The sequence below is a fragment of the Bos indicus x Bos taurus genome, chromosome 8 (genome assembly GCF_003369695.1).
Source record: "Bos indicus x Bos taurus breed Angus x Brahman F1 hybrid chromosome 8, Bos_hybrid_MaternalHap_v2.0, whole genome shotgun sequence".
Lineage (NCBI taxonomy): Eukaryota > Metazoa > Chordata > Mammalia > Artiodactyla > Bovidae > Bos > Bos indicus x Bos taurus.
In genome coordinates, this window is record NC_040083.1 from 27,506,958 (window position 1) to 27,531,440 (window position 24,483).

The 24,483-nt window shown below is 38.8% G+C and overlaps 1 protein-coding gene across 9 annotated transcripts in view; it reads left to right on the plus strand.

Annotated features, from left to right (window-relative positions):
* The window catches only part of BNC2 (basonuclin 2), a 485,381-nt gene that overhangs the window by 292,375 nt on the left and 168,523 nt on the right, over nt 1-24,483 (plus strand). For all 9 annotated transcript variants that reach the window (XM_027549181.1, XM_027549182.1, XM_027549187.1 and 6 more), the window contains one exon: nt 18,411-18,513. In XM_027549181.1, coding sequence (XP_027404982.1) covers nt 18,411-18,513 — 103 coding nt within the window. The remainder of the gene's footprint in view (nt 1-18,410; nt 18,514-24,483) is intronic.

The following is a 24,483-nucleotide window of genomic DNA, read 5'->3' on the forward strand; positions in this document are numbered from 1 at the left end:
TCTGTCCCTCTTACTTTACTTGTATCTGAGGCATACCATCTGGCATCTATGCCTTGGTGTTAATTTGAACACAGGTAATATATTTTGTAATTAAAATAATAGTCTCACATTTACTGGATATGAAAAAAAAATGTTAAAACATGTTCACTGCCAGCTCTTTGGATATTCAAGTCATATTTCAGTGAAATCATAATGAATTGTGCCTTCCTCATCTATTTATGGTCCACCCAAATGCGACATGCTAATTGTCTAAACAGTGCAGGAAGCAATCATCTTAACAAAACTATGAAGTACTTTGCATAAATCTAACTTGTACTCTTTTTTGTTTTGTTTTTGGCACTGATGGCTAGTTTCATGAATAGTATTATCTGCAGTCTGTGACCGTCTCTGTAGGGTCTATCTTAGATAATATAAAATCTATAATATAGGCTAGGAATAGATTTCTTTTATATCAGGGTTGTGAAGGTAGAAGATTGATAAATACAGTGAAATTTTGGTTACTGCTATCTTCCTTTATCATCTTTGTAGACTGCCAAAGCTAATTTGTGTGTATCTAATCATCCAGGCATCCAATAATACATTGACTTGTGTGATAGTACTTGTACTGAAGCGGTGGAAGCACCACAAAATGAAAAAAATGACCCTCTAAATCACTGAAGAAAAACTCAAATGTATGAATGTGTTAAGCCTTTTGTAGCATACTGCCCGTTTTTCATGTAATACTTCCATATTAATCAGAAGTCTATAATCGTCCAGTGATTTCATTGCTTTCCGGAGTAGGAAAGCAGATTGGGAAGACCTCATCAGCCTATGCAGGGTATTCAGACTCACCCCCTCAACTTACTTTTTTCCTTTGTGTGCTCAGTCACATCTGACTCTGTGATGCCATGGACTATAACCCACCGGGCTCCTCTGTTGATGGGATTTCCCGGGAAGAATACTGAAGCAGGTGCTGTTTCCTCCCCCAGGGCATCTTCCCGACTCAGGGATCAAACCCCTGTCTCTTGCATCTCCTGCATTGCCAGGTGGATTCTTTACCAGTAGTGCCATCTGGGAAGCCCTTACTGAAAGACAAATTGAGAGACGTATTCGTTTGGAGAAGGTGTTGGAGGGGTGTGTGTATTTTGTCTGTATCTGTAGGCTTTCATTCAGAGCCATCCCTGTGTCTTGCAGCCAGGCAATCAGAATACTGACTTTCTGCTTCTTTCTGTTTGACCATCAGAAAGTTATAGAATAACTATAGCACATGAGTTATGATTTAACCCTTCAAATTCCTTTAACATGGTTGATGTTAAATTCATGTTCCTGATCACCTGGCCTTCAAAATTATGTGAGGAGGGAGCAGATGGCAAATTTGTTTAGTAGTTCACAACTTGTAGCAGGGTCTTCTGAGTAACAGACTTAGCAAAGGAAAGCATGAACACTTTGTGTGTGATGGACCACATGCATTTTAAAGTTGTTACCCTTTCGTGTTCAGTTCTGTTTATATAGTGTGAATGGATTTTGCAGAGGCTCAAGTTTCACATGTAGCTATCCTTGAAGTATCCTTCTGTTAATTTGTTCATGTTAAAGCCACTGCAGCTATGTATTTGATATTTTTAGTAACAGTTGGGTCAAGGAACAGAAGGGGCAGCTGCAAAAACTGACTTCAAGAAAAGAATATATCTGTATTTATGTTTATATCTGTATGTTTGGGGTTTTTTTTTTAAATGGGAAATGTGTCATTTCATTGCCTGTGGAAGCAGTAGGGGTTGCCCAAGAACATAAACATTGCCTGTGACAGAGCCAGTGCCTGGATTCTTGAACCACGATGAGTCTGGTTTTCTTGTTTTGGTTTCAGGCACACTCTCACACAGGTGGCCTTTGGGGGTAGAGAAATGGCGATGGCATAGAAGAAAGCATCCTTTCTTATACTGACAGGGAGACATAAGGTTAGAATGCTACTAATTTTGCACAGAAGAAGAGCTAGACGTGTGTCCTTAATATAAGGTGTGTGCGTGTCTTGGTTGCTTAGTCGTGTCTGACTCTTTGTGATCCCATGAACTGTAGCCCACCAGACACCGGGCTCCTCTGTCCATGGAATTCTCGAGGCAAGAATATGGAGTGTGTTGCCATTCCCTTCTCCAGGGGATCTTCCCGACTCAGGGATTGAACCTTGGTCTCCCGCATTGCAGGTAGATTCTTTACCTCCTGAGCCACCAGGGAAGTCTTTAATTTGTTGTCATTCAGTTGTGTCCCACTCTTTGTGACCCCATGGACTGTAGCACGCCAGGCTTCCTGTCCTCCACCATCTGCTGGAGATTGCTCAAACTCGCCTCCATTGAGTCAGCCATGCCATCCAACCATCCTGTCCTCTGTCGTCCCCTTCTTCTGCCCTCAATCCCTCCCAGCATCAGGTCTTTTCCAGTGAGTCAGCTCTTTGCATCAGGTGGCCAAAGTATTGGCACTTCAGTTTCAGCATCAGTCCTTCCAATGAATATTCAGGGTTGATTTCCTTTTTCTGATATGTATATCTAAAAATGTATCTTCCCTGAACCATGAGTGGATTCTGCTTTAGCCAAGCCTGTTGGGAATGTTTGCTTCTCTTAACCTCTTGTCACTGTCTTATCTGAAGTTGGGTGACCAGGAAATGATTTATGTACAGCAGCTTGCCTGTTTTGGTAGCCTATGCTGTATGTTTTAGGTTACATGTGAATTTTTTAATGTCAATTTCCAGATAGATACTGATGAAATTAGTAGTTCCTCCTCAGTCACAAATAAACATTTTTAGCAACGTCATTTATTTGTGTATTTATCTTGAAATTCACAAAACATTTCAAAACTTATGTCCACTTGAAAGCTTTTCTGCTTTCATTTCCACCCTTGCACCCTGTATGCCAATTCTTAGAAATACATGTTTAATGTAAATTATATATTGATCGCCTGTTAACATTCTAGCAGATTTCAATTTCTTATAAAGTTATGGAACTGAAAATTTGACAGAGAAATGTGTTTAGCAAGTGATGTGAATAGTAACAAATTTTACCTCATTTCTATCAACTGTGTGTGCTACTATTAATATTACAGGGCGTGGTTCTTGTTCTCTGCAGGTATATACATAGGGTCTTTGGTCAAAAAGCACATCTGCTTATACTAAGAGATAAATGATTGGTTTGGAATCCCTAATAATTTAATGAAGAGATACTTTGAGATCTCAAAATACAGATTTAAATACCCGAAGCTAGAGAGGACAAAGTAGGAAAACCAGACATGGAATGAAAGAATATCATCTTTATGTAAGAGAGAAATTATTTTATTCAAAGTCACATCCAGCTTTGTACAACAAGGAGTGGATTTATTCTGTACAAGATTACGGGGGAAAATGACATAAAAGTACATACTGATAAAGATTGTGCCTTCTGGTGTGTAAAGCCAGTATCTAAATATGTGTCTATTTGTGTCTATATACAGAGTTAAAGGACAGTTTTCCATGAAATAATGCATTCCTTTAGAATTGCTATAGATTTTCATAATTTTTAAAACATTCCTATTGTAACCTACATCAAAAGGGCAGCCAGGGTTTTTTGTGTCTGACTATACATATGCATTATAAAAAAGTGAGTCTACTGTAATTACCAGTTTGCAGAGCGAATTCCTGCAGGGTTTGTACTCTCCCCATTAGTAAAAGAGATAAGTTGAAATGTATTAAAATTTCACTATACAACTGGGAGTTTTTGTTCACAGTAAATGTGTTAATGTTTCTTCATTGCTTGACTGTTTGTGTTTAAATTTAGGCAGCGTGCCCAACAGGGACAAAATTATAGGATAAAGCTATGTATAAAAGAAAATCCTTCAGAGAGCACCAATAAGGCTTTTTTTTGAAAATAAGCAGTTATGTATAATAGTACATGGCCGTAGCCACAGAGAAAAGTTTTATCTGTCTATTTCAGAATTATTGGAATTTTTCTTTCCCTTGTGTGGAAGTTAAGAGGACCGAGCTTATGTCAATAGCTAATATACTTTGATGTAAAAACATTTATTATTTTATTCAGTGTTACTTCTGTAAAAAGCAAAAGAAAAGAATCCTTCTTGTTGTCCTTATGACGAAGAGAGGCTAATAGCATTTTGAGAGACAGGTGATAGATCACATTTTCTTCCCTAGTAAAGGAATTCTTTCTTGTTAGGAATTCTAATTTCAGTCTTTTATACTTCTGGAGCATTTCCTTTGCTTTTCTTCATTGCTATGAACTTAGTAAATACAATTATTCACATGCATGAGCTTACATTTAAAAAAATTAATCTGCAGCCACTATCACCCAGTGTGAATATGTAATGAAAGCATGAACACAGGATAAAGGCTGGTATTTCTCTGCAGCCTGGAGTGGACAGAAGTTGCAGTTATCTCTAAGTACTAGCTGTATAAGCTTTAGTCAACCTGTGGACTGACCCTCTCTTCTTTTTCTCTCTCAAATGCTGAAAATATGTTGGGGTTCTTACTGTTTACCTTTTATAGTTGCATACGTGGAGATGGAAGAGTTCACCAGTGTCCGTGTGCTGACCCACGTGTCTCTGTACGCTTCTCGCAGCGGACCCACAAATATAAACCCTGTAAAGAAAAAAAATAAAATGTAAATCTTTATTTTTAAATGTTGCTGTTCTAGAAATGGTGTTTACGATGTAGTTAGAGGTATTATCTGTAGGTATGTGGAGGCATAGAGAGAGAGGAAATGAATGTGTGTATGCATGCATGTCATTTCTTTGGATCCATTTATTCAGGTACCCTGAGGAAAACGTGAAAAGCCCCTTGAACATTTCCTATTGTATATTAGCTTTCCATCGTAAAGTGTATTTTTTCCCCTTTAAAATAGGTTGGTTCACCAAAAAGGAAGAGAGGCGTTTAATTCTTCCTCCTCTCTACTGTTCTTTAAAAAGTAAATTTTTAACTGATAGACCTTAAAGTCCTTTAGAGCTATTACTTTCTTTTGGCTAATTCGTAGAAAGGCACCATATGAAAATTGGATTTTTGATCTGATGGAGTGATTCTTGAGTTCTTATGAACCATTTATAGTCTATCAAGTAAATCCTTCTTAGTTCACGGATTATTGACCCAATGGACCATATTAGCTGCTTCGAAGCTGTTATAGCCCATTATGTTGATTCAGCTGACACAGGTGTGAACCCAGTCCACATGCCCAAGATGACATTAACATTGTTCTGGAAGACTCCCTTTATCCCCCACAAGCTTTCTGTTTATTTCTGAATTTACAAGAGTTAGCTCAGAGTTCCTGACAACCATTGCATTAGTCTCCCCATTTGCTCAGTTATGTCAAAGCATTTGATAGCAGCTGGATGGTCTGTTTCTTGCTGTCTTTCTCTCTGTGTCTCTCTCTGTCCTTTAAACTGATCCTTAAAAGTAAAATGAGAATCATATTTTTTGCAACACTCTAGGGCACCTTTTACCCTCAGATGCTTATAGAGTCCTTAGAAATTTGTGGGATTTCTGTGAGCATCTGAATGCAATGCGTACAATTTGAGAAACCCACCTTTTAGAAGAAATGATAACATTGTGTTTTTTAAGAATGTTTTTATCTGAGTGGTTCCACTTAAAAAATTCCAGTGACTCTAGCCAGTGGTGAAATCAAGATGTGCCTTTAGTGATTTATATGATGCTCTAATGAAGCCCGTCCAGGTCTCAGCACAGACCCCTGGAGAGTCTATGACCTCACATAAATAACGTATAAGAGGGCACTGTAGACTGTTCATCATATCATTATTATTATTTGTAATAGGTATGACTCCTGAGGTGATACCTGCTCATGGGCAAAGAAACATACTCTTTCATAATCAGACATAGTTATGATGCATAGACAGATGCACAATGGAAGGTATTAAAATGTTTGCTGAGATATTCTATGAATGGACAATCCCAAGACAAGTTGAAGCAAGATGGTGTAAAATTAGTGCTCTTGGCAAATCCTTGTCTCACTCCCCCCTGCCCCCCGCCTCCAGATTTTTGCCTTTTTTTAAGGTAACCAGTGACAGATTCCATAGAAAGCGGTTGAGAGTCACTTTCTGTGTCTAAAAATGTGCCACTTGGTTTGTAGAAAATCCTAGTGTAAATGGTTAAACAGCTTACTTAGCAGTTCCCCTCACCTTTTCAAGTGGCTTAAAACCTTCCCCCACCCCTCTCCCTCTGTGGCTAGTTTCACGCGCATCTCCTATTCAGTCTAACTCCTCTTGGAACTGGAAGAATGTCTGAGAAAATCTCACTGTGGAGGAGGGTGGCAAGGGGATTATTCAGGGCCTCTCCTCTCCTGCATCGGCCTGGTGGAAAGAGCCCCGGATTACTAGCTGTGGCCATTTAAGGGCATCTCACAGCCTCATTTTTCTGCTGTTTGAAAAATCTCTAATTTGGGGGATTTTGATGATTAAATACAGGAATGTATTTGAAGTATTATGCAAGCTTCATGGCACTGTCTGATGCGAGATGTTAAGTCTCACACAGGCTGCCTCAACTGGCCTGGGTAATCAGAGCTGTCATTTGAAATGATACATTCGAAAATGCAGCGACCTGTCTCCCTTGTTGCTTCACTGGGATAAATTCTTCTCACAAACCTAGAGGAGTAAATTTAGTTAAAAGGTCACCCACCTTATGCTCTTGCTTGGTAAGTGGATTGATTACTGTGCTCTGGCATTTGAAATAATGGGGCTGGCTCCTTTTAAAGAGGAGCAAGGTTAAGAGGGATTCCTTCCCTTCAGGAAGTCCTCCCCATGCTGTCTGGGAAGGGGAAGTGCCCTCAGTTTAGGATGTGGTCCTCTGTGTAGGATGTCGTACATGAGGCACAACGTGGGGCAAGTCTTGGGTTCCTCCTGCGCCTCTCTGCTTGGCCACCAAAGCAGGGGATCGTCAGGCGATCAGTCTTCCCAGAATGGAAGCTGCTTCTGAAATACCAGAACTTAGGCTTCATCTTGTCTTACTTCTTGCCTAATGAGAAGTATTTCTTTGTAAAGCTTTTGAAGGTTGATAAATCTCCTCGCATCTCATTATAAATCCCTTCCTTATTAATGGCTTCCCTATCATATTATATTAGTAATTGTTTTCATGAATGCCACAGAGAAATGTAATCACATTACCACCTTTCAAATTGCATTAGCGAAAGTGAATAAAATGTATATATATCAATGGAATACAAAATTGCTGATTCAACGTTAAGGTGAAATGAGATGAGTATTACTTATCATTCACATGATATCAGAGGTGCTTTGGCTCCTTATATAAAGTTAAGTAATTCTAGTAAATGTAGAATGAACTTAGTTAAAATGTGGTTATTCTTTTACAGTGAGCTAACTCCTTATTTTCATTTAGATGCTAGGTGTACATTCATGGGAAGAGTATGTCTTTTCTCATTATGTTATCCCAGCTGCCTAAGTAGTCCATAAAATTTCGTAAGCAAACAGGCAATAAATGAGATATCTTAATTGTTAACTGTTAGGTAAGAAAATAAAATGTTTCTGCCCAAATTGAAATGCCTTTTCATTTCCTGTTTCTCTAATATTACTAATTGCCTAACAAAATAGCTTGTATTACCATAGACTTAATTTAATTGGGGGGAAAAAAGGCATAACAGAAGCACTATGCAGGCTTTGATGCCATGGAAGCAGGGATATTTTCCTTATATAATTGGCTATATCCCGCTGTTGATTTTTGCTCTGAACTCCTACATTATTTAAATGGGGTCTTCCTCATGTCGATTGATAGTAGGCTGTAGTTGTAAGGTAATGACTGCAGATGCTCATTGGATCCATGTCTGTGAAAATTTATGTGCCTCTGTGTATGTCCCTTTCTCCCAGTTTGTATTTATATATTCACACATAGTCATAGAAACATTCACACTCATACACAAGCATCTGCTCAGAAATATATGCTTTCTGTCTTTGCCCCCTCCTCCTAAACCATGTTCATTTCTTGACTTCTGCGGAGGTAATTTTTTCATCCCAGTAAGATGAGCAATGGGGCTTCCCTGGTAGCTCACTAGTAAAGAATCCGCCTGTCAATGCAGGAGATGCAGGTTTGATCCCTGCGTTGGGAAACTCCCCTGGAGAAGGAAGTGGCAACTCACTCCAGTATTCTCCCTGGGAAACGCCATGGTCAGAGGAGCCTGGTGGGCTACAGTGCATGGGGTCGCAAAGAGTTGGCCATGACTTAGGAACTAAACAACTACAGCAAAATAGAGGAATGCTTTTACTCGTACACATGACAGGATTCTTCATTGTCCATTTTTAAAAATTTGTTTTGAGTTTTTCTAATATCTTAGTGTTAATGTGCTGAACGTTATGGCTGAGAGGCCTCCTGACCCCCAGTTTGTTGGAGGATATAAGGATGGCCTGGATTTTCCTGGTAGAAAAATGGCGTTGGATTTAAAAGTATTTGTCATTTTAACATGGACCTACTAGTTTTTAATATTTTCAAAGTAGAGGAATTTCAAGTTTAAGCAGCAGAAATTCTTTAGTTGGTCTGCCTTCTGTTCAATCATTTTGTTGTTCAGTCGCTCAGTCATGTCCGACTCTTTGCAACTCCATGGACTGTAGCACGCTAGGCTTGCCTGTCCTTCACCATCTCCCAGAGCCTGCTCAAACTCATATCCATTGAGTAGGTGATGCCATCCAACCGTCTCATCCTCTGTCGTCCCCTTCTCCTCCTGCCCCCAGTCCCTCCCAGCATCAGAGTCTTTTCCAATGAATCAACTCTTCGCATGAGGTGGCCAAAGTATTGGAGTTTCAGCTTCAGCATCAGTCCTTCCAATGAACACCCAGGACTGATCTCCTTTAGGATTGACTGGTTTGATCTCCTTGCAGTCCAAGGGACTCTCAAGAGTCTTCTCCAACACCACAGTTTAATCATTTAGTATTTGTATATTGACCTGCTAGTTAAAGAAGGATATTATGCTATATTATGTCCCCTGAGCAATAATATCTCATGAATTAAATGATTTAAAACCATTAAAAGAAATTAGGTGGTTTAGTGGGTTTGCTGTCCTCACTTTTAAACAGTTTCATTGAGATAGAGTTCACGGATCATACATTCTACTCATTTAAAGTGTACAATTCAATGAATTTTAGTATGTTCACAATTATACACAACCATCATCACAGTGATTTCTGAACTTTTTCATCACTTTAAAAAGAAACCACTAACTGCTCTCTATCTGTACAGATCTCTGTGTTCTGCATATTTCATATGAATGGACTTACGTAATATGAGATCTCTTGTGTCTGGTTTCTCTTACTCAGCATGATAAAGTTCATCCATATTGTGGTATTATCAACTGTTCTTCTCTTTGTATGAGCCAGATGAATATTCCATTGTGTAAATACGCATGTTGTATTTATCCATTTGCCAGTTGTTGGGGGAGAAGGGAGCACACCTTTTAAAAGAAAATTAAAGTGAGGTTTTAAGTCTTCTGCTTTTTAGCAGTACCTGGTATTCAAAGGCTGCCTTTTCACAGTGAATCTCTTTCAGGTATTTTGGATGTGTTTATTGGGAAGATAATATTTCCTTGGTCAGTAATGTTGTTCTTATGATGTCTTGTTGAAGTCTGCCATTTTCAGTCGCCCAGCTTTCTGTCTTTTTTTTTTAAGTTTATTTTTGGCTGTGCTGGGTCTTCGTTGTACCCGTAGACTTCCTCTAGTTGCAGAGAGGACTATTGTCTAGCTTCAGAGCATGGACTTCTCATTGCAATGGCTTCTCTTGCGGAGCACAGGCTCCAGGGTGTATGGGCTTAGTAGTTGCTGCTCACAGGCACTAGAGTGAAGGCTCAGCAATTGTGGAGCACAACCTTAGTTTCCATGCAGTATGTGGGATCTTCCAGGACCAGGAATCGAACTGGTGTCCCCTGCATTACAAGGCCGATTCCCAACCACTGGACTACCAGGGAAGCCCCCAGCTTTCTGTCTTGACCTTGTTGTCCACTGTTTACATCAATAGCTTCTACACCTTGTACTGGCTGTGGACTGACCGTGTCTTTGTAGGGCTCCTGACTCAGCTACAAGATATAATAAGGAATCTTTTATTGAAGGGTCAATAAACTTTTTTATTTCTAATTTATCTTACCACCAGCTAAGATATATACTGTTGCAGTCCTATTGTGTGAATTGGTTGATGGGTTTGGTTAAGCAGACAGGATAACTTCATTGCTTCTTCTTTGCTGTTGTTACTATTGTATTATGAATAGTGGCATTTACATTGTAGTTTAAAACTCTGTGCACCCATACACCCTATAATCACTGATAATCACTTGTGAAGTCTGTGAACATAACTCATTCAAACTCAGATCTGTACATTTCCTTACATAAATGCAAAAACATACCCACCTTACCATAAGTATTTATTTATATTTATAGTCTCATAGAGGTAGATACGGAGAAGGCAATGGCACCCCACTCCAGTACTCTTGCCTGGAAAGTCCCATGAACGGAGGAGCCTGGTAGGCTGCAGTCCCTGGGGTCGCGAAGAGTCGGACATGACTGAGTGACTTCACTTTCACTTTTCACTTTCATGCATTGGAGGAGGAAATGGCAACCCACTCCAGTATTCTTGCCTGGAGAATCCCAGGGATGGGGGAACCTGATGGGCTGCCATCTATGGGGTCACACAGAGTTGGACACGACTGAAGCGACTTAACAGCAGCAGCAACAGCCAAGGTAGATAAGACTTTTTAGGTTGTTATAATACCTCTTTATAGGATATTTAAATTCAGAAGTCTCTTGCCCAGTGTTCTGTGTCTATCCAGCTCACATCTTCTTGCCTTGTTTTGATACCTGATTATAAAAGCGCAGCCGGTGTAAATACCTTTCCTTTTGTCCTGTGTTTTGTAATCAAGTAATAGATGGGAAAACAGTGGAAACAGTATCAGACTTTATTTTGGGGGGCTCCAAAATCACTGCAGATGGTGACTGCAGCCATAAAATTAAAAGACGCTTACTCCTTGGAAGAAAAGTTATGACCAACCTACATAGCATATTGAAAAGCCAGAGACATTACTTTGCCAACAAAGGTCTGTCTAGTCAAGGCTGTGGTTTTTTCAGTGGTCATGTATGGATGTGAGAGTTGGACTGTGAAGAAAGCTGAGTGCCAGAGAATTGCTGCTTTTGAACTGTGGTGTTGGAGAAGACTCTTGAGAGTCCCTTGGACTGCAAGGAGATCCAACCAGTCCATTCTAAAGGAGATCAGCCCTGGGTGTTCATTGGAAGGACTGATGCTGAAGCTGAAAGTCCAGTACTTTGGCCACCTCATGCGAAGAGTTGATTCATTGGAAAAGACTCTGATGCTGGGAGGGATTGGGGGCAGGAGGAGAAGGGGACGACAGAGGATGAGATGGCTGGATGGCATCACTGACTCGATGGACATGAGTCTGAGTGAACTCCGGGAGTTGGTGATGGACAGGGAGGCCTGGCGTGCTGCGATTCATGGGGTCGCAAAGAGTCGGACAAGACTGAGCAACTGAACTGAACTGAACTGAAAAGTAAGTTTCTCATGTAATTGTCTAGTTCATGTTAGTCATAAGTAAGCTCAGGAATCTTCTGTCATGCAAAAAAAGACGTCATTGTTCGAGGTGCAATGACTTATGCAAATTTCAGACACTATGTTCTTCTACTAAGATGGTAACATAGAGATTTCCCATGTCTTCGCCAAAACTCAACGTGCTTCTCTTGGAAGTTGTTTCTTTTCAATTAGATCATGAATCAGCCATGTGAAAATGGAGGAGAAAAAACTGTCCTGAAAAGTATACAAGGGGCTATTTTCTGACTTAATCACCATTACTATCGTGTGAGTTCTTTAGAATCTTTGTGGCAATGCCTGAAGTACTATATTGGGTTCTCATATGTAAGATGTATTCATGGGTGTGGAAGTCCATCTTTTTTTTTGGTCATATATATATATGATTACTCTTTTCATCCATAGTGTTGGTAGCTGTTACTTTGTAATTACTGCAGTGTATTCTGAGGCGATCATAGAATAATTAGTTTCCAGATTCCTTGCAGGTACTTTTTTATTCCAGATTTTATGTTTTTAAGATAAATGTCTTTGAAGGACATTTTTATGCCAAGTAAAAGGTTTACTTGATCTTTGGCACCATACATACCTTTTCTTCTGGTACTTGTGTGTATGTTCAGAGATGGGTGATATATGCAGTGATGATTTAATGAGTTAATTATAACATAGACTATGGTGTATCCTCATAGAAGGTTGGCTGATCTTACCTATTTATCATACCTCCATGTGATTTCCAAAGTAGAAAATTCATTTGATTAAGAAATTTGTTCTTGTTAAAAGTAAGAGAGGCAAACCATGTCACTGATCAGCATTATAGCCAATTAATTTGTGTGCCTAGATTGTAGCACCTAAGTTTATGGGAGAAACTGCTGGGACAGATGAATGCTGAATTAATGACTGAGTTTTTCAGTAATTCAGTTTCAGTGCAGGTTATGTACTTAACTCTTTAACATTTAAAATCATTCTAGTAAAACTTCATAATCCAAGTTGTAAATCTTGGTATTCTCTCCAGAAATGAATAAGGAGAAAGTGGATTTTAAAAGGATTTTTAGGTATACATGGACTATTTGGCCAAGTTAATGAACACTTGAGGACATCTCATGGCAAATGGTTTTTTAGTGTGAAAAGACAAAGCCCAGAACGGAAGTTAGTCTTACTTTTAGTGGGGCTTTTTTGAATTGGAGGTTCTCTGTGATGGCTCCTTCAGAATGTGCCTTATGTTTCTCCATGCCCCGTGACCTTATTTTACCTTTTGTTATTTTGCACTAATTTCTGTAAGTGTTCCCAAACAAGGAACAGCTAATAGGAGATGTATTAATTAGCCATGTGTATAGTTCTTTTGTGGAATACACTAAATATTAATATTAGCTGAAGACCCATTCTCTGCTTTCCTGAGGAATGTCATTTGGTGAGAAGACTGATATTCAGTTCACATAAATTTGCAGGGTTCAAGCCAGCTACAAGTATAATAAAGCTAAAGATACTTTAGTTTTAGTGATTACAGAATCTCTTATTTGAATAGGTCTTTGGAACTCATCCAGAATACTTGAAAATGCACTCTTACTTAATATTCAAGTATGAGAGTATTCCTGAAAATTGATTAAATATTTTTATACTAAATTGGTCTACTTTATTCATTGTAGATATACTTTTGAACTTGAATATTTATAATTTACTGGTTTCAACTGTGTATCTTCTTTTTTTAACAACTTAAAAGTTATTGGAGTATCGTTGATTACAACGTCGTGTTAATTTCAGGTGTACACCAAAGTGAATCAGCTGTAAGCATACATATATCCCCTTGTATATCTTCTCTTTCTGTAGTTAATGGAAATAAACTGATTAATAATTGGGAAATCCACCCTATCATTTAAGAGATGTGTAACACCTATATAAACATTTTTTAACTCCATATTAAAACAAATAATGATCCCTGTCATGCCCAATTTAGAGGATTATAGTATGAAGAAAGTGGCATCATATGTGTCAAGGTGTTCATTTACTCATTAAGACTAAATATGTATTAAGCATTTACAAGGTATGGAAGAAATACATTGGGAAGAATCATAAGGGAAAAATAATTCAGAGGTAATATGTGGAAAGTTTGTTGAGGTCACAAATGGTTTCCATCTTTTGAGCTTTTGTTATCACTAGACAAAGAGCCACATGCTTTATATTATTTCATTTGAATCTATTATTTCATTTGAATCTATTGACACAGTTGTGTTACTGTTATCATTTTATAGATGGGAAAGAGGCTAAGAGATTGATGAAATTCTTTAAATGCCTTTTGAGCACCTTTATTTGCCAGTATACATTGTAAGCCCAACATATGTCACCCTGCCATTAAGGAGCTTAAATTTTAGAGGGGAGGACATAATCAAATAGCCACCCAGATATACACACACACATATATTTATATACACGTGTGTGCATGTTCAGTCACTCAGTTGCGTCCAACTCTTTGCAACCCCAAGGACTGTAGCCCGCCAGGCTCCTCTGTCCATGGGATTCCCCAGGCAAGAATACTCGATCGGGTTACCATTTCCTTCTCCAGGGGAACTTCCTGACCCTGGGATCGAACCTTTGTCTCCTGCATTGGTAGGCGTTTTCTTTAACACTGGTATATATAAACTAGGTTATGAATAAGTAGTATAGATAAATTATAGATAAATATAATCTTCACGACTGTGGTAAGTGCTGTGACACTTGTGAAACAGGAGACTAATGGGGATCTTGCCTTGATCAGGAGATGAGAGCAGCTGCTCTGGAGAATGGAAGTAATACTTGTGTTGAAAGCTTGAAAGAGAAACAGGAATTAACAGTATAGAGTGGTGGTGGATGGTGGGCAGGTGGAGGGGCTCTGCCCATGGCTGCCTGACCGAGTTAGGAGGGAGAGCTCCCACACACCTGGATCTGATTGCTGTGACTTTAAGTAAGATCCTGAGTTAGCTCCACCACAGTTTCCTCCTCTGTGAAATAAAGGGAATACTAGTACGGACCTCATGGTATTTTCACTAATATTTGTAAGTATCTGGAAATGACAAATATCCAGCAAACCGTTGCTATTAATAATAAAAATATTAATATTGAGTAGTATATTCATTATAATATTACTTTAATTATATAAATATTATTGTTATTAATCATTAATGGTTTGCTGTTGTAGATAAATTTTTATGTCCTACCTTTGGTGGAAGAAAAGACAAAGTTGTAAAGAGCGAGAAACGATCCTTCTCAAACCTCTTCAGGGGTTCCCTTCTATTCTCAGGGTGTCTCCTCGGAACCCACTGCCCAAGAGCTCTGACTGTCAAATCCTTGAGCATAGAGATTCACTATGCATTTCCTGCCACTTAACACAGTACTTGGTTCTGCAGTGATCGGTTTTGCGTAGTGATGATACTTGAAGCTGTAGGAAGGGATGAAATTGCCAAGTTAAAGAACGAGAAGCCTGCCTGTGAGAAACACCTGTATTTATTTACAGTGGAGAGAGAGTGAGAAGCTGCTGCCAAAACACTAGGATAGTTTGTCTCTACAGTCCAGGAATGAAGGAGAGTTATGCCTTAAGCTGCCTTGAGGTCTCGGAGAACGAGGAGACTAGAAAAAGGGACCAGATGTGATGAGAATATCCCTGTTGGAGAAAGCAGTTTCGGGACTGTGTGTGGCAGAATCCAGATTGTAAAATTAAAATGTAGGTGGAAGCGCTGGGTGGTGGGTGCATGGATTTTTCTTTCAAGATATCCATGGTAAAGGTAAGCAGGAAATTATTCCTTTTATTTAAGATATAGGCTTAAGAACTTTTTTTCTTGTTCTTGGGCTGTTGGAAAAGCTGATCATATTGAAATGGAGGAAGGAATTTCAGGGCATTGGATGAGTTGGGATCCTGGAGGTGTGGAGGGGTTGCTGGCTTGAGTTGGCCAGACCTGCATAAGGTCCTGAATCTATGAGGAGGAACAACCTGATCAGATCGTCTCTCTTCTGCTGTTCCCTTTCTGTCACTTCGCTATCATCCCTGATTTTTCTGTAGTTGTGGGTGCCCAGCAGTGAGTGGGAGACCTGGTGTATTATTAGCTTCATAACGAAACGGGTGTGATCACCAAAATGAAGGCTTCTCCATCTCTGCTGTTCCCAGCTCTCTCGTAAAGTGTATACGTTTTGAGGCTTAACTGGCCTGGATAGTTTTATGATAATTTATGTTTTTGAAGTGTGGGTGAGTTGGCAAGTGATCACATTGGTTCTGTTTTGTTCTGAATAAATAGTATGTCAAACTTTTATGCTGTTTCAAAAATGTTATTTAGAGTAAAACTTCCTTTGAAGCCACAATAGTCTTGTATTCAAAATATTTATTTAGACCGTATTGTTTAAATATATATAATTCCCTTAAGGCACAATTGTAGTCTATATAAATCTGGATTTAAAACAAATAGACCTTCTGGAATTCATAGAAATACAAAATGGATACTCCAGTGCTTAAGTGTTTATATACAAAAGGAGTTGAGGTGTTCCAATGTTTGTATGTTTAGGTACAGAAGAAGTAGAATTCATGAAAAAGGATGATGGTACAAAAAGTCTTAATTCCCAAGTGTGGCAGACGTATAAAGTTACTTAGGAAGAGAAAAATATTTGAATCATAAGCTAGTTCTGAGGAAATGAATGACTAGTTGAACCAGTAAATAAATATACCTAAAATAAAGCAAATCTACAAGTCTCTTAATTTGTTTTGTCCTGAATATAACTATAATTAAAATTGAGGAAAGTGTATTTTAAAACACAATGTAAAATGAGGCTATTTTTGTGAAATAATAAAATGTTATCAAATTAACAATTTAAAAGGTGTATGTCTTTGGTGCCAGAATTAACATATAGTTCTTGAGAGACGGTCATTCTTAGTTTTGATCATTATTTTGGTAAGCAGAGTTAATTTTTTTTTTTTAGTGTTTATGAAAGATTCTGTTATCATATCTTAGATTATATAAATATTTTAATGTCAATCTGGCTGCTGTATCTGAATTTATAACTGAATAGTGTATGGAGTGCCCTATTTTTTGTAGAAACACTGCCCTCTAAAAAACTGTTTGGGGTTTGTTTTACTACAGTACAATCAAACTTAGTTTCCTAATGAACATGCCGTTTAAAGAAGCTCTTTCCAACCTGAAATGTTCTGATGTATTGCTCAGTCAAACTACTGAAGTTGTTATAAGAAATTTGGGGAGAAATAGTTTCCCTTCTGACCTCCAGATACATTATTCTTGCTCTATCAGCATTCCCTTTGCTCTCCCTGTGTCTTATTACTATTTCCTTTATTCATTCATACATACAGCAAAGTTGTACAACCTCCTAAGAGGTAATTGGACTGTTGACACTGGAAGAAAGACCCTGAGACATCAGACAGATGGTACCCTTGCCTATTTTTCTTGCAGTAATAGAGGAGCAAACTAGGGTTAGAGGTGAAGCAAGAAAGGAGGCTACAGCAGCGACTCTTAACACTGAAAACTGAATAAGGACCTATAGATTTAATGTTCATTAGCAAAAGAGAAATATTTTAAATTTGCTTGATCTAAAGCATAGGGAACAGTAAAAGCCCATTCAGTCTTATTCTCTGTAAATGGAATTTGGCTCAACCATGTTAACAATATCTAAAACACTGTCTGTTACAAATGAGACAGTTTATATAAAAACCCAATTGGTTCCAGGAATATGAGCATCTGAAGCTGTGTAAGTGGGCAGAGCTTTCAGGCCCAGCACTGCAGTTTCAGGTACCCTCCTGCCTCCCCTCCCCCACCCCCAAATCAGTAATTATTGATTGCATCTAAAGCTGTAGAGAGATCTTTTCCTGGCAGTTCAGGTAGTTACAGTAGATTGTTAATCTGTGAATGGTTGGACAAAATCCCTTCTGTCTTCAGAATTTCCATGCAAATTAGGACTAAATGTATGAGATAAATTTATTAACTGTAGTCCTGGAGCATAGGTCAGCTTTAGCACAATTCTTCAGCCTAGGTTTTTAATCTATAAAAAGTTACACTTCATTAATGTTAATTTCCTAGGGATTCACTTTAAAATGTAAACTGATGAGATGAGTTTTAAAGGTACTTGTAAAGAAATAAAACGTTTTTGAGGGTGTCTTCCAGTGTTCTCTAATGCAGGTGAATTGTTACAAATATCGAATATTCACATAAATGTCCTTTCCTATTCTACATCTGATCTAAAAGCAAATTTAAACTTACTTTCTTACATCGTTAAAATAAAGAGAGGGTCGTTTTGCATTTTTCAAAATAGGAATGCAAATGGAATTAATATTTCAAGGATGGAAAAAATCAAGGAGTTAGGAAGTGATAAATGATGCCAGAAATATGATGGATGTTATTGGGCCAAAAGGAGTGTCTTTCAAAAGGTGTCTAAGAGATTGATAAAGCTTTTCAATCAAACACTGCAGAAGAAAAGTCATATTCTGTTAATATTATTTGTATATCATGTTTTATTTTCAACGTTTCACTTGTTATCTTAGGAGAGTCTATATCGTTTGCACTCTTGTCAGTGAATATTTGGTAGTAGTAATCTTTTTTTCTCTTTCGGATCTCTGGTATTACAGAGCCAGCATCTCATAGAATAAGAATAGGGTTCACTCGTATACTACTTAGTCTATGCTTCCAATTTAAAGCTTATCTATGAATGGCAAGAAACATTCTATTAATGAATCAGCTTTGTTTTCTAATATGTTTTGGTAAGAGATTTTTGATGGTTTCAAAATTTTTCTCTAAATCTCTCCAGGTCCCTAAAGCTGTTAAAAATGGGAAGAAGGTGGTATTTCTTAAAATGCTGAACAAGTAGGGTCCCTTTTGAACAGACGCTGATCTCTTTTTCCTCCTCTCACTCTCAGGCCATCCGCTGCACACTGGTGAACTGCACATGTGAGTGTTTCCAGCCGGGGAAGATTAACCTGAGGACTTGCGATCAGTGTAAACATGGCTGGGTGGCACACGGTGAGGAAAATCTGGACTTTTCTCCTTGCTCTTGTTATGTTCGTGTAAGCGTGGTTTTTTGTTTTTTTTCCTTTTAGAGCCATCACTGGCCTGGAGAAGAGAAGGGTCAGCTGTGCCCCAAGTGTTAGCTCCCATGTAGCCTGCAGCTCCCAAATAGCGTATTCTTGGCTCCCAGAAGTAAGGCCAGGCGGGCAGCTCTCAGCAGAAGGGCTAGATGTTTATAGCACAGTTGGGTTCTGAGTGAACGCAGCAGCAGCCAGCAAGCACCAGGCCCCATGGAAACTCAAACATACCACAGTTGGCCTTTCAGGCCCGGGACCTCAGAGGCGAGCTGGCAAATCCTCTTTTGCTTGAGGAGAACTCCTCCATGACTGCTCACCCTTGTCATCTGCTTTCGGGGCAGAGTTGGTCCTCCCAGATGTTAAATTTTGTATGGTCTTAAGGTGAGTGAGTGAGTGAACGGGAACATTATTTGACTGGTATCTGAAAAAAGAATCCGTAAATACCCCCTTTCAGCATGCCCAGGGATTCGAGGAGGCTGGCCCCCGGAGGAGGGTGAGCTCTGCATAGGTGTGTGTTCCGGGCGAGGGTGACCCAGGGCCACGGCTGGAAGTGCGGAGGCTCCTTGCCAGATGCACAGAGCTGTCCCATCCCTGGGCCTTGACCAAGCATTTAACTGTCCTTCTGTCTGGTTTATGTTATTTATGTTGAGGCCAGAGGAGACTTGGGAATAAGCAGAGACGTTTTCTTTACTTCCTGGACAGTAGAATCTTAAAAGATAGGTAATGTTTATAGAAGAAATCCTGGCTTGAGATTTTTTTGACAGCCTTGGGGGATTGGCTCTTAAGTGGACATATTCTTCATTCCCAAGCAGTGCCAAATATCCAGTGGGTTGTATTTTTATAAATGTCATGTTATTCTAGCAAGATCTGAAGAAACGACACCAGGCCATGCCTTGAAATGCCTTCAATTTATCATGTATCTTGCTTGCTGGGGGTGTGTGGATTGGCATTATGGAGACATTTCAGCCCTGTGTCTGTGAGGGAGAGAAAAGAGGTAGAAAGAGTAGTATGGGGGGAACATACTAGAAGGTGTGTGCCTGGCAGACAAAGCCACAGTCCTGCAGCACCTCCAGGGAGGGAACTTGTTCCTGCTTAATTAACAAGGCCAATATCTGTAACAACTCTCAGTGCAGTTCCGAACAACGTTTAAGCTGCTGTCAGTTTTGTTTGCGAGTGACTGTTCCATGATTTCTTCTCCTTTCCTACCATAGTCTGCTTGCTAGGACTGCTGTAACAAAATGCCACAGAGTGGGTGGCTTAAACATCAGAAATGTATTTCCACACAGTTCTGAAGGCCAGAAGTCCAAAATCAGGATGGTTTCGTTCTGAGGATTCTCTTCTCGGCTTGCACACGGCTGCCCTTGTTGTGTGCTCTCGTGGTCTGTGCTCTGTGGGGGCACACCCGTGTCTCTGTGCTCCAGGTTCCTCTTCTCATAAGGACACCAGTCATGTTGGGGGAGGGCCCAGCCTGATGGCCTCACTTGTCTCCAAATACAGTCATATTCTGAAGTACTAGGAATGAAGGCTTCAACATATGAATTTGGCGAGAACACAGTTCAGTTCATATCACTAAGTATCCTTTCGCACAATATGTTTGGGCTCTGCCAGGTAATAGCTTATGTCCCGAGCCCAGTAAGAATCGTGGAGACAAAAAAGAAAAGCAAAAACGAAAAAGAACCTGGCAGCTCTACAACTTTGATGGCACGTAGGTCAAAATCTCTGCATCTGAATATTCTTGTCTGTAACACGTTAATAATACCTGCCTTGTAAGATTATTGTGAGTATTGAAGATAAAATATATGAAGTCTTTAAAATAAATAATACATGTTAAAAGCAACAAACTGGACAAACATGAGCAATGAGCGGGGGGTGGGGGGCAGTCATTAAACAAAGGACTTTTCATTCATTCCCTCTCATTTTTTCCAAAGCCATCTTGGTTACCATCATCTATCTACTGCGGTAGCCTTGTGAGTATAAACGTTGGCTGTGTCACCAGTTTATTTTATCTGTCTAACTTCCACATGCATATTACATTAGTAGCGTAATGGGGAGGGAAAAGCAATATTTCTTCCTTCTTGAACAACATAAATTATCCGCAGCCACTGGTTGTTTCTAAGATTTTCTGAGGGATGTGGTTTTTTCCCCCAAACTTGAATAAGGTTATTTCTGTTACATCAGACTGGGCTTTTGCTAGTGTGTCATTAGTAATCTTGTGTTTCTGGTATATTAATTTCAAAGTTTCTCAGTTCTAACTTTTCCTCACCACTATTATCACCTTGACCTCTTTTCTCCCAAGAGCAACATGTCTGTATACAACTCACAATATGTACACACAGATACATATCCCATTCTCCCCCTATATGGTAGGACATATACGACAGCAGGGGTTTGGCTCTTAGCTTTTGACTTTGGCAATGAAATGAGAGCATCCACTCTTTTTGCCCTTAGCATTTCAACTAATTGCTTCACTCTCTTCCCCTGCACAGAAAACCCTGAAATCATGTCTTCACTGATTTCTGTTCAGAGGTGAGGCACAGCATTCTCTCTGGCTGCCTTACTCAGGACATTATTCTTTACGTGGGACAAGGAGAAAGTGACTTATTTTTCCAGGGTGTGATTTTTCTGTGAAAGTGGATTAGAACAGCAAGCAGTAAGACTACCAAAATACATCTTATATAATCATTTCACCATAGCACTGAATATACTCCACCAGTAATTGTACCATAAAAAGTTAACATTTGCCATTAAAAATAGCTAAATGCCAAAATCAAGGGTTCTTTACAAAAAAGATGAATTTTTAGAAATTTGTTGGCCTCTTTTGAATTAATGTCTTGCTAATCTTTGTTATCAGCATCTTCAGTTTCTTCACAAGATTTTGGATTTCATAGGTTATTATTCACACACACACACACTCTTACTTTATAGATTGTATCTTAAACCTACTTGAGTTAGTGACTTTAGCTGCTGAACAAAAATTTTAAGATGTTTTAAAAAATTAAAAGGCATAATGAATTCATCATACTGTAACACCTGAACTTTGAAATTACTCACTGCGCATGGTGCTATTCACAGGTTATTTCCTTGAAATCTTAGCACCATTGAGTTGAGAGGGGGGAACCCAAAAATGATTCCTTGACTACCAGGAGGTATTTCCCACTGAATTAATGAAGGATTCCCTGCTCTTTTTCCCCATTAAGGAATCTCAGCTCGTGCCCTTTGATAATAAAAGCAGAGCTTTATTGATTTTTAACAATATTTAAAACAAGTTCTTTTGGGGTATAGGTTGTCCATACAGACAGTGTATAATAATCTGGCATTTTCTAATTCTGCCATATTTCACAGTCTTTGGTTAAAGGACTCCAGCATACTGCTACTTAATTCACTTAACAACTATTTTTTTTCCGTTCTCTCTTTGCATTGTCTTTTCTGTGTTTTTCTTTCATTTGTTTTAAATTACCAGAATGCATCTTGCAAAAAATTTTAAATACACGTTTTCTGCAAGTTTAATTTTTCTTGGTTTAACATTATCAGAGTAAGTTACCGGCGTCAGAGCAGTAATGGACTTCTTTACTGATGACATAAATGTTTGGGTTGGTCAAAATTTAGGACATGGCATTTTGACCCTTTCCCACCATACTAAGTAAGTTTGCTATTCACAGCATTGAAGCTTCAGGCAAAGAATTTTTTAAAAACACTCATTTATCTATTTGGTTGCACTGGGGATTAGTTGTGGTACTTGGAATCTCTAGTTCTGGCATGCTGGATGTAGTTTCCTGACCAGGGATCAAACCTGGGCCCCCAGCATTGGAAATGCAGAGTCTTAGCCACTGAAACCTCAGAGAAGTTGCTCAGCCAAAGATTTTATATTGTTGTTGCTGTTGTTGAGTCGCTAAGTCATGCCCAGCTCTTTGTGATCCCATGGACTGCAAGCTTCTCTGTCCTTCACTATCTCCTGCAGTTTGCTCAAACTCATGTCCATTGAGTTGGTGGTACCATCCAACCATTTCATCCTCTGCTGCCCCCTTCTCCTCTGTTTTATACAGTCTTACAGATGAGCACGTATTACTAGTATATACCAAGCAGTGGGCAAGCGGGAGTGGAAAGAAGAGTACCGATGGAAAGAAGTGGAAAGAAGACTGATGAAAGTACCGTCAGTCGCCTCTGAGGAACCTGCTCCCAGCAAGAAGTGTAACTAATCAAATAAGCCCTGTTGCCCTTGTGATAAACTGGAGGCGGGACATAAGGCCGGGGGCTACTGTCCTAAATGAGTTTCAGTATTTATTATTTGCAAGTTAGTTTTAATGTATGTAGTCTAGATGACGATCTTATTTCTAAACAATTAAGGTAGTCTAAATGATTTTCAGACATTTAACGATCATCTAAGACAACTGGAAAATTATTGTTTAAAATAAAAACTTGATGGGGTATATTTGATTTGATAAAAGAGGTGGGCAGATTTTAGAAAGGTTATTTATTTAGAAATTTTTTTCCTTGGTGATATCAGTAATATTTACTTCTGACAAAACTCACTTGTTAAAACTACCTTTAAAAAAAAAATCCACCGTTTCTTGGGATGTTCAGTAAAAATTTTTCAAGGGTAAGAGGCTTGATGAAAAAAATGAAAAAGGTACTACATAGCTTAATGAACCCCATAGTAGCTTGCTTGGTGCAGATTATTTTCTTTGTAGAATACTTTGACTTTAAATACTTTAATTATTAGCTCAACAACCCAGCTGTTTTCCTGCCAATTTTGAAACTATTCAGAATTTTTAATGTAAAATGAACAGGCTTGGCCTGTGTCATCTGAACATCAGTGAAGAGATATTTACTGAACATATATCGTCTCTAAAGTATTGGGCCAGGTATGCTTTGATTCTTCAGTTCTGTGCCACAGGAAATGAAAAGCAGTATAAAATTAATTTAGTGTCATCTACCAACCATCTTTATGGTTTAATGTACTGAAAGACTTAATATTCATATAATCCATTAATTTCAAGTATTTCTTTTTTTGTAATTCACTGGAAGTAATTTCTCTCTCTCTTTTTTTTTTTTTTTCTCGGCATCATTGAATTTGAATTCCCAACTCTTTACTAGATATGTCTTATCAGAACAAGGGTGTTTATAGAGACACTCACCCAAATAGAAAATATAGGACATCCCATTAAATTTGAATTTCAGGTAAACAGTGAATAATTTTCTAGTATAAACACATACCTTGCAAATTTAGCTGAGTGGTCCTGTGTTTTTGCTAAATCTGGCAAGGATACACCTAAAAGAAAACCCTAGTTAGGCTTAATTTGCATAATTAAGTCCCAAATCAAGGCCATTGGTTCTGAGCTTTCTGTAATGAAAAACCTTTTGATTAGGTCCGTCCTACATTTAGAATCACGAGATCACAGTATTCTGTTTACGGACGCCTCAGATTTGTTGGCTGCATGGTACTTTATAAGGATTTAAGCAGGGTGGATCAAAACCAGTAATTTTTCATTTTATTCCATGAAAGGTCACATGCCTTTATTATTTGTCCCAGTCTGTGCTCTTCTTATGAATTGTCTAAACATCTGTGAAAGTAGTTTATCCCCAACTGGTAGCTCTGTAATATTCTCCCTGACTCGAGTCCAGGAGCCAGTGTAACTAAGTATAAGCTTTCCTTTTCCACCCTCTGTTCTTTGCTAGCCTTCTAGAAGTCTTCTATCAAAAGCAATAACGCATGACACTTCTGTGACCTCATGCTCACTCTGAGTAACACAGCAGCAGTTTCTGTGTGATCATTTGTAAATTTGTCAAGAGTAAGAGAGGAGAGTGAGTAAAACAGTGTCCTCTGACAAAGGAAAATAATGCTTGCAGATACTAACCAGCAAAGTACTGGCCTCCTCCTTACAAAGCTGAAGACCTTCCCAGCAAGACT